The sequence below is a fragment of the Austrofundulus limnaeus genome, unplaced genomic scaffold, assembly GCF_001266775.1.
Source record: "Austrofundulus limnaeus strain Quisiro unplaced genomic scaffold, Austrofundulus_limnaeus-1.0 Scaffold69, whole genome shotgun sequence".
In the NCBI taxonomy this organism is placed as follows: Eukaryota; Metazoa; Chordata; class Actinopteri; order Cyprinodontiformes; family Rivulidae; genus Austrofundulus; species Austrofundulus limnaeus.
In genome coordinates, this window is record NW_013952471.1 from 656,144 (window position 1) to 667,761 (window position 11,618).

General features: G+C 40.6%; 1 protein-coding gene across 1 annotated transcript in view; it reads right to left on the reverse strand.

The window, feature by feature from the left end:
• Positions 1-11,618, reverse strand: part of rab3gap1 (RAB3 GTPase activating protein subunit 1) — a gene marked incomplete at its 3' end in the record, with an annotated part of 71,469 nt that overhangs the window by 6,615 nt on the left and 53,236 nt on the right. Inside the window, 4 exon segments of the mRNA XM_014010446.1 lie at positions 770-997; positions 7,187-7,324; positions 10,711-11,019; positions 11,101-11,155. Coding sequence (XP_013865900.1) covers positions 770-997; positions 7,187-7,324; positions 10,711-11,019; positions 11,101-11,155 — 730 coding nt within the window.

The window sequence follows — 11,618 nt, forward strand, 5'->3', positions numbered from 1 at the left end:
CACACACACACACACACACACACACACACACACACACACACACACACACACACAGTTGTATTGAGAGTGAATTTATCTCCATCTTCCTCTGTGACACTGATCTTCAGATCTTACCACACTGGTGATAATGTGGAGTCAAAAACACAAGAACCATTCATGGATATTAACAGATAAACTTATCACTCAACAGTACCTTGATTTTTATTTATACATTGGAGTAAGTTAATCCTGATTTTCTCTAAGTAAGGTAAGTATGTGTTATCAGTTTTAATGCTGAATAAAGCCTTGTGTAAGTGTAAATAACCCAGCAGAGGTGCTGTTTGGTTGGCAGCTTAGTTTGAGGTGCACATCTCCTTTTATTAAGGCTTTTTTTTTACATGGATGAACAAAATAGTTAGTGCTGCAATGTTGTGTAGTCATTAGATGAATTAACGACTTAGCGTACTGGAATAAAATTTATTTAAACTGAACTGGACTGTATGCAAGTAGCATTAAACGGGAGCTGCTGATATGTTATAAAACATCTCAGAATAAATAAACTACAATAAAATCACAACAGCTGATTCAAATGATGAGTAATTCTTGGGCTCTGGTCAGTGGTTTTACATCACTATATTTATCAGAATCACATGAAGGCTACTGGAACAGGAAAATAACACATGCAGAACCAGAGGGGCTGAAAACCAAGACTATAAAACTGATTTGGATGATGAACATCTTCATCCCTAATTTCTTGTGTCAACTATCAGTCACAGATTGTAAAAAATACCTTTTCTGCCTCCTTGGTGTCATCAAAGAGTCTCTTCTGGCGGCGTGCAGGTGTAACCCTGGATATCTCCCATGCCTCCACCCACATGTTGCCTGGGATTTTCATTCTTGCACTGAGCTCTCCTGTCATAACTTGATTGCCCTTTTCATCCACCTCGGCGTTCTCCACGTAATCCCTCGGCGAGTACCAGCGCACAAAGTCCTCCAGAACACAGCCTGGGTTGGCTGCCTGTGAGAGAAGAAAGGTTTCATGAACAGTTCTTCTGGCTGAGTGGAGGAAACAAGATTTATTTCAGTGATGCTTCTTTTATGTTGTATCGTTTGAAGCACCATAACACCTTCTGTCAACATGCACTCAGAGCCATCAGAGTAAATCATTCAAGTTTTGTTCCAGATTCTTTTTAAAGGAACTTAATTAGCTGCTGTCCTCTTTTGGAGTTTTATAAACCAGGAGAGCTTGTTTATTGTGATTATTCTCACTGGATCCTGCCAACTATGGGTGCAGACAGATGTTGATGAACTCTTGGCAGGAATCAACAACTATGTAAACGTGTATCAGAAAAACAGCATCGCTGCACTTTAGCTGCTTCTCCATTTGCAAATCTCATTCTATTCGGTCCTGGGGTCCGATTTATAAAGCTTGCTTACGCCACTTTTCACACAAAGATTGTGTTTTGTAAAATCCAAACTTGACGTGAAAATGTGCGGTGCCTCAGCCAGATCTGACCCATGCCTACGCTCATTTTGGAGAAGGGAAACTGTGACACAGATGGTGAAGTGAGGAATTAGAGCCACACTGAGTAATGGTCACTGTCAGATATTTAATTTCTAGTTGTGGGCACCAGCCCGCTAAAGCGCAAATCCGCTAATTGCGGACCTAAATATTTCATTTGCGCTTAAGTGGACTTACTAATTTTTAAAATTCATAGGCGGATTAGCGCTTTCTAAAATTAAAATGCAGTACTGCTAATAAATAATTATCTACCAGTCATCATTATCTTCAATAGCAGAAGGTATGGCTGTCAATGAATCACAACACAGGTGATCTGTCTAACAGCACCCCTCCCAGACAAACACACTTGTTGGGAAGGCATACATCCTTGCTGACTGTTGCTTTCGGCCACGGTTCTCATTTCCCACAATGCTTTGTGTCTGCTTATGTAGCAGGAAGGCAATGTTTAGAACTCCCTTTCCCAGCAAAAACAGTAAACGTTTGTAATCCATACTAAAATTTTGTATGTATTGATTTATTTTACTTTACAATCGGAGCTCCTTTTATTAAAAAAATAAAGTTTAAACGCTGGAGCTCAAAAGCAATCGGCCAACAGTGTAAAGAGACTCAGAAATTATTTAAAGATGTTATGCTGCTGATGACTAACATCTAGTGGTCAACTGGCACAACTACATGGAAAACGTCCTAATCCAGGTAGAAAAAAATCAAAAAGAAAAAATAAGTAGGTCCTCTGGACGGGTTCTTCTTTAGTAAAACGTTTCATCTCTCCTCCAAGAAACTTCTTCAGTCTGATGAGTTTCAGGTGAACTGGAAAACTTTAAAATCCAATGGAAACAAGAAAAACTTTAAAATCCAAGCTCTTATTTTGAAGGGAAGATACTAGTTTCCTGTTCCCTGTGCTTTTGTTTCCCGTCAGTCTGTCATGTACCCAGAATGCATTTCTTCAGTTTTCCAATAAACAGTTTTAAAATTACTTTATTGATGCTTCTTTAATGAAAAATCTACAACAAACAAAAGAAAAAGACAAAGAAGCAGCCGAACTAGCAATCCTCAACAACTTTTTAATTTTTACACCAGGAGCCAAAGTTCTGTTTCATGAAATCACATTCCCGCAATCGGCGGTTGTAGAATTAAGTTGTACAGAGTTCATGCACTGCTATTTGGCAGTGTTGTGCATATATTGTACATGAATTGTCAGCTAGTAAGTGTCAAATTGAACTTGCGCTTTAAAATTAGCTACCGCTAGTTTTTCTACTGCATAAGCGGTTTTGATGTTGCGGACCTAAATATTTCTATAAGCGCTTCAGAAATTGAGGAGCTAATATTTGGTTTAGCACTGCCCACCACTGTTAATTTCACTTCATATCATAATCAGACTTAGATTTTTATTCAAATTTATCATCAGCTTTCTTAACAGTATTATTTATGCTTCTGCTGCTGAGCCAGAAGGAGCTTTGAAATAAAAAACTTAAATCTTAAATAAAAGTTCACACATATTCATTCATCTCCTTCCTCCTCAGATGACCCTGACCCACAGACCCCTCCCCGACAAAAGACATTTCAACAGCACGACAGCAAAAGTCACTCTTTGGGTACTCGCAGGGCGTGCCCCTCACCAGTGTGGATGTTATAAAAGTTCACTTTTTAAAGTCCGTATTTCTCAATGCGCGGGGCTGTGAGGGGGTGAGGAGACGATCATCTGCAAATAACAGAGCAGGCAGGAGGGGGAGGATGTGGGAGAAGAGCAGTGAACTTAACTTTATCTGACTTATTTAATTTTATTTATTGTTTTTATCATCCTGCAGGCTCTGAGAGAAAATGAATTTGAAGCTGAGTTTTTTATAAAAATCCTTATCTGTCATCCTCCAGACTCATGACGGAGCGCATCTGAGCCAATCGAATGTGTTGTCATTGATCAGCTGACTGATTTAAATACATCTTAACATTCATGAGGTACTTTGCATTGACTGTTTATGGTTGAGTGTGGGCGTGTAGAGGGTAGAACCTGAGGCGGGACCTTGTGCGCAAACTCTGACGTGTGGCTGTGATTTATAAAGGAAAGTGTGCAGAAATGTGCGTACATACGGTTTTATAAATCTGAATTTGTTTTGGCGTACGCCATTTCCGCCTTTTGGCCGTACGTTCACTTTTAGTGTGTGTGTGCTAGAAATAATTATATCTATGTCTGATCATTATGTTGACATTGCCTTGACATTCTAATTCGTATCTCTTTGATAACTGTTACATTTTTCATAATCTTTACCTATGATTGAAAGACGCCACTGCTGTCTGCCTTGTTCTAATTTCTGACACTATTGTGTAACTTCTGCAATTTGTTATTCTGCCATTGGTCTGTCTGCGGTGGTGCTCAGAGCTTTGATTTTCCCTGTTCACCTCGTGGCTCGTCTTGCCCTTTGCAAAACCTTTTGTTAAATCATCTGAAGACCATCTGCGCAGTGCACTCTCTTTTATTCACGTGTTTCTGCCCGTTAATAAATATTTTCCACAACAGTATGGTTTCTACGCAATCCTTTATAAATCTGACCCCTGGTCTGTTTGGTTCTGCTCAGGTGTGTCCTTCAATCTTTGGGTGGATCGTCAGCAGCGACTTCAGCTGTTGTAGTAAAAAGTAAAAAAATAAAAAAGATTTATAAGGCGTTGTGGTTTTATCATCAGGAAGTCAGACTTTCTTTTTTTAATCTAAGTATTTATTTTGTTGCGGCGCTGTGTTTAAGTGCTCGTGCAACCGTAGGTGTCCAGTTTGTCCAAAATCTCCTGGGATATCTGTTGATTTTAGGACGGCTTTGTTCAGCGCTAGTCTCCTTCACCTCTCTCTCCAAGAAGTGTTTCCAAGTTCTGCCTTTCTCAAGATCACCAAAAAGGTTTGCACCTCCAGGTTAGACCATGTTTTTATCACTGCTTTCGCCATGTTGTATCTCTCACTCACATTTCAAAACAGAAGCGGCACTCTCCAGGAGGAAGTTGGCAGGATAAGTTTGCACACAAGTAACATCTTTCCTCTGTTAATCAAGAGTCAATTCATAGGCAGCAATCTGATGATGTCTACATCGTAAGCACACAACACCTGGTGTCACCTGCTTAGAACCACCTCAGAGGTGAAAACAGTTCCCTGACTCTTATTGTCTCACACTTATGGTGTTCATGAGTCTGATTTATAAAGTTTGAATAAAGTATTGATCAGTAAAAACAGTGTAGGACTGGTGCAAACAGACACACCCAGCTGTCTGCATCCTCATGTTCTTCTACATGTTGTGTCTGACATATGCTGCTGGACTGTCACGTGATTCATGCTTTAAAAATAAATAATTCAATAATTATAAAAGTTACAAATACTGAAAGTCACAGCACCTTTTTCCAGGTGGAGCTGAACTTTTGAAACTTATGGTTAAAATAGTGTAAGTATATAAATGATGTTTGACTGCAAAAACACAGAAGAAACTAAAGAGGAAGGAAACTGAACACTGACAGATCTCAGATGGTCTGACTCTCTGACAGTCAGTCATGAGTCCTCCTGCACAGCTGTACATCAGATCTTTTGTCTGATCAGTAGCTGTGTTTCCATTGACCATGAAAATGCGCAAATTAGAATTTTGAAAATAAATTTGCTCAATGGAAACACGTCAATTTCGAAAAATAATTATGTTTTTCGACAAAATGTTTTTGCGCTAGGATGAGGTGGAATTTAAGCCGTATGGAAATTGATGTATTTCGCAAAACTGCAATGGAAACACTTTTTTCGCATCATGGGAGTCACGTGATCAACAACCGGCTGTTTCCACTGGCGAAAAGAAGAAGACGAAGAAGATAACAAGAAGTAAAAGTACCGTATTTTTCGGACTATAAGCCGCGACTTTTTTCCTGAACTTTGAACCATGCGGCTTACAGTCCGGTGCAGCTTATACGTGGATTTTTTTTCTTCAGCCACCAGGGGGCTCTTATGCTCCATTTGCTTCAACCACTCGCTTCAAAAAAAGAAGAAAAAAAAAAAAGAAAAAAGCGATCGCTTCCAGAGTTGACTGTTGACCAGGAAGCAGCGATTTAATGATAGTCAGTGGCCAAAAACTCATAAAAGGGGATAAAACAGACATTTTTCACGGTGGAATCTGTSTGATAAAAACTTTGGAGCTTAATCCAGGACCAGCTTGTGGATAAACGTCGAGTGAAGAGCTGCTGACTTTTTTTTTCTCATTGCACTCCCTGGGGAAGGAATCCCATGCGGTGACGTATGCTGGAGCAGGAGGGCTTTCCCAGCAGCTGGGCTTGGGGTTTCTCGGGGGGAACTATGAAAGGTCAGTGCGAAAACAAACGCCGAACAACCACGTGACAGCGCGTCAACCGGTCAACAGCTGAGCGACCATACTGCCAGCTTATCCAGAGGTGTAGCGCCATTTTGTTTTAGCTAGTAGCAGACACGACACAACATGACGGACCTTCGACAGACACGATATTGGACAGTATGTGGGCCCACATCATGGATTCGGTGAAAGCAGCCATCAAGAAAACAAACTCAATCCTGCTGTTATTCCTGGAGGTACAACAAAGTTTTTGCAACCCCTGGACATCAGTGTGAATCGTGCATTTAAAGCAACACTCAGGGCTGAATGGGAGGCTTGGATGACTGATGGGGATAAATCTTTCACAAAAACTGGCCGAATGTGAAGAGCGTCATTTCCTGATGTCTGCCAGTGGATCCTAACAGCGTGGAGCAGAGTGAACGAGTCCACCATCACAAATGGGTTCTGAAAGGCTGGACTGCTACGTGAAGAGGACACCACAGCTTCAGAGTCAACATTACCCCGGGAGGACAGCGACACAGAAAGCAACACTGAACAGATACCGCTGTGTGACGCAGCTTTTCTGAGCTTTTTTTTTAACTCCGACACTGAAGAGGAGGACTTCGATGGTTTCAGTGCACCGGAGGACGATGAATGAGATGTTTTGTTGGATCAGAAACTGTTAAAGAAAACTACCAAAATAAGGTCAGTTATATGAACCGTATTCCTCCGAACTTTAATTCTTAAAGGTTTGCTTTTTATGTTTTGATGTTGAATTCACTTTTTTGACGACAAATTTGGGTGTACTGGGGTTTTTTTATGTTGGGGGTGCGGCTTTTAGTCCGGTGCGGCTTATAGTCCAAAAAATACGGTAGTAGTGAAATCACCAAAGTAGTAAAAGAAAGTATTAAACTCACCGACTACATTTTCCCAAAAACGCAGCATAAGTAACCGCTCCCAAGTATAAGGGGCTTGTCACTCGAAAGCCTCGATAGAAGACACTGAAGTCTCCTCTGATGATGTGCGCTAGTGTCGTGGTAGCAACATGCTATGTGTTTACATCCATTGCCGCCATGTTTGTAATGACTTATCATGAGAACAAACGTATTCACGCGGGACTTTAATAGCATATCTTACTTAATGGAAACACTGCAGTTGCGAAACTGTGTTTTTTCGACATTAACAGAATATCGACAAAGTTTTGCGCACATTTGAAATGGAAACACTGACTAAAATCTATTTCTACTTGCAGTTTGACACTAAGTGTAGGTGAACACACAACACTGAGTGTGTGGACCTCACTAAGTGTAGGTGAACACACACACTGAATGTGTGGACCTCACTAAGCGTAGGTGAACACACACACTGAGTGTGTGTGGACCTGTCTCACCTTGAATGACTCCATGTCTGAAACCAGACATGCGCTCTGCATCCGAGCGCGGAGGTGAGTCCCTTCAGCTGATGTGCCCAGTTTGGCCAGAACCTCTGAATGTTCTTCCAGCTGATCCTCCGTCATGGGAGCAGGTTCCTGAGAAAGAAGAACAAACACTGACTGAATCACTGAGTTTCCAGCAGCTAAGTATCACCTGTACAAGATAGTAATGCTAGTTAACGTTGAGTTCTTTCACACCTGGACAAGTTTTAACAGGTGCTGTTTTATTAAGGATAGCAAAACATTAGCATAGCCTGGATGAAGACTTTTCCCTTTTTTGTCATATATTGACCACTATGATTTGATATCACAATTATAAGAGGCTAACTACTGATTATTGGTAACTGTCTGACAAAACATCACTAAAAATCATCAGACTATCCCTTTAATGAAATGGATCTGCAGCTGATTTCTTTTAGAGTCAACCCAATTCAAGATGGCTGAAACGTACAAGACTCTGGTGTAAAAGGTGGCAGGTCATATGCATTAGGCTTTTTATTCTTAGACTGAAATTGTTCTTAAGGTTGTAAAATTAAAAGGTTTTTGAACATTTAAATGGTGTATTCATACCAGGAACGTCCTTTGGTCCACTTGTTTGGTCCGGACCAAATAAGAGACTTTATTTTTTTCCTTTAGTGTGGTTTGCATTCACATTGTGCTTTTTGCAAGCAGACTATAATTTATAAACAAAGCCACGCAGGTGACGGTCATTGCTCCCATTGGACAGAAATGATGGACAGAGAGCAGACAGAAACTAGACATGGGTTTTTACAATGTAAAAACAAGTGTGCATTGCCAYGTAGCATGTCATTGCAGCATGGCTTTGCCTGCAGCATTGGACTTGCAGAAGGAACTTTGACCAAGTTCAAATGTGTTTTTCTATATCAGCTTGTGCCTGTCATGTCAGCAGGTCAATATTTCAAAAACTACAAGTTGTACAGGTACCAAAAGGCATAGAAACCATTTGGCACAGGACCTTTACAGGACCTTAACAGATAGAAATTACAATGGCAGCTGTAGGACAAAGTATGCAGGAGCATTGGACTTGCAGAATGAGCTTTGACTAAGTTCAAAGAAGTTTTCTAAACCAGCTTGAGCCTGTCACGTCAGCAGGTGTTTTTCATTAAGGTAATTAAGTGACAACATGAAGTTGGAATAGACTTTTTGTTAAATTTGCATTAGCTGGGTTTTGAACCCTGATCTCCCACATGAAAGCCCATGACATAGACCATTAGACTGTTGGAGCTTTGGCAGTGTGGTGCCAGGGGTTGGTTTGTATGTGTGCAGAAAGAGGCCACATTGCCAATACAATTATTGACACTAAACTGCATAATATTACAACAATAGAGCAATATTAAGATAATGATGTAGTAAAACATCAAAATACAATCATATTAGTATTGTAAACACTGAACTACTGAGATTAAATATTAAAAAACTAAGCTGCAGTACCAAGGTGAGTACAGCTGGGGGCAGTATTGGACCATTACAAGGCCCCATTGACTCCCATTTTATGAATTTGGAATTAGGTTTCAACATTAACATTTCAAAAACTACAAGTTTTACAGGTACCAAAAGGCATAGCAATCATTTGGCACAGGACCTTTACAGATAGAAATTACAATGGCAGCTGTAGGACAAAGTAAGCAGGAGCATTGGACTTTCAGAATGAACTTTGACCAAGTTCAAATGTGTTTTCTAWACCAGCTTGTGGCTGTCACGTCAGCAGGTGTTGTAATTAAGTTAATGTGACAATATGAAGCTTGAAGAGATTTTTGTTAAAGTTGCAGTAGCTGGATTTGAACCCTGATCTCCCGCATGAAAGCCCACAGTGCTCATCATGAGACTATAGGAGATGTGGCAGAGGAGAAATCCCAGGGATTGGATTGTATATATACAGAAAAAGTTTACCTTGCCAATGCAATTATTGACACTTAAGTGCAATATATTACAGCAATAGGACAACATAAAGGCAGTATTACAGTAAAACATCAAAATACAATCATAATATTGTAATCACTGAACTACTGAGCTTAAATATTAAGATATGGTGCAGTACCATATTGTGTAGATGCAGCAGGGGGCAGTATTGGACCAATACAAGGCTCCATTGACTGCCATTATAATTTATTAAACATTAATATTTCAAAAACTATAAGTTTTACAGGCACCAAAAGGCATAGCCATCATTTGGCACAGGGGCTGTACAGATATAAATTACAATGGCAGCTCTTGGACAAAGTACTGTATGCAGGAGGAGAAGCATGGCAAAGTTGAGATGACTTGGATGGGAAACGAATCACAATAGTGTGCATTGCATTGGCAATGCACACTGATAAAGATGGTGTTAATACAACTGATTATAAAGAATATCAAGCACAGCTCATTCAGTGAAGGTTTTACAATGATAATTTTGGGACAATGTTGTCAAATGTGTGTCACAACCTAAAGGAGATGAGATGTTCAAAGTTGTCTGACCCACAAGGGTTCATTTTTTTTGTAGCAGTGTTAGCATTAGCGACACATAGGGCTAATGTTGCTTAACAAAGGTATCTGGTGAAGAGGCGCATGTTTCCTGTAGTTGGTTCGGGTCGAGACTGGTCTGTATTCACACCAAACTGTACCAGAGTTCGTTTAGAAGCGAACCCAGACCACCTCAATAAATGGGCTCAGTCCAGTTGATTGGTCCGCACCAGGGTTCACATGAGTGTATTCACACCTGCATAAAAGGTCCGGACCAATGGGGAAAACAAACTCTGGTCCATTTAAAGTGAACCAAATATGTCAGGTGTGAATACACCCATAAATTCAACAGAAGGTGTGTGGTTCTGAAACCTGCTGTACATAAATGTCTGAAAACTGACTCAGTTTCTCTTTTCAGTTTTAATGGTATCAGTGCATTAAAAGCAACATTATTACTGTCCTTGTCTCTCCTGTGGTAGCCATGTGGAGCTGCCTAAACACTTGCTGATACAAAGCTCCGCCCATTTGTACATAGCTCCTCCCTGGAGCTCAGTCTGCAGCCGAGCTCCTGTCCCAGAGAGCACCCCTCCCTTGAAGTATTGTTCTGAAACTGTGCTGAAGTGGGAGTGTCAGAAATGGTAGGAGGTTCTTAAAGAGACAGACTATGATAAAAAATCATATTTGTTTTATGTACATTTGCAGCATTTTCATAACAACTGAAAAGTTGTGCTGAAGAATTAAACTACGTGCCTGGAAAATACACATCACCCCACTTTTAAAAGGATTTTACTCAAATCCAGTTTAGCTTAAAAATCTTTATGAAATGAGATCACATTATGTTCAACTTGATGTCTCACACTGATGTTTGACTTGTCTGTTTCCACACATTTATACATAAAAACACTGACATGTATTACATATTCTAAATAATTACTAGATTTAAGAGAAGGAGAGTTTTACTCTGTGGTATATTTCCTCCTACAGATGAGTTAATGAGTTGGTGAGGCGAGACGTTCTACCTGTGTGACGGGAACATAAAGAGGTTCTGTAGAGTTCAGTAGAGTCATGTTGTTGTAAGGGTGCAGTCTGCCTTCTGCTTTGCCTTTCCCGCCGTTGTTCCCCCCCTCCTCCACCTCCTCCTGGTCACTGCAGCACTCGAAGAACTCGTCCTCGCTGTCACTCCCTGAATCTCGGAACTTCCCCGGAGGCGCCTCTCTGGTTGAAATGGACCCAGCTGTGGACGATGCTGGTCCTCTTCCTCTGTCTCTGACCCCCTCCCTGTGAGCTTCGTCTCTGGCCCTCTTCCTCTCAATGCAGCAGTTCAGCATCTACAAAGCAACAACAGCCTTTAGACACAAACAATTTTAATAAACTGTCTGTTTTCCTGGTTGTTGCAGGATCTGTGGTACCTGGAACTTTTGATGCAGAAGACAACAGCGAAGATCAGGAGGTCCAGCAGCCAGCCTGGAGATCAGGTAAAACAGAACAGAACTCCAGAAATGTTTGATTTTCTCATCTCTACAGCAGGTAAAATAAGGATTGAACACATCAACATTTTTCTCAGTAAATATATTACTAGAGGTGCTAATGACATGGAATTTCCACCAGATGTCAATAACAACCCAAGTGATCAATATATACAAAGAAATCAAACCATAAATGTCCAGAAATGAAGTTATTTGTAATAATGTGGAATGGCACAGGGAAAAAGTATTGAACACACTAACTGAAATTTATCTAATACTTTGTACAAAAGCCTTTGTTGTCAATGACAGCTTCAAGACGCCTCCTGTATGGAGAAACTAGTGGCATGCATTGCTCAGGTGTGATTTTGGCCCATTCTTCCACACAAACAGAGTTTCCTTGGCTTTGTGTTTGGGCTCATTGTCTTGCTGAAATGTCCAGCCACGTTTCATCTTCATCATCC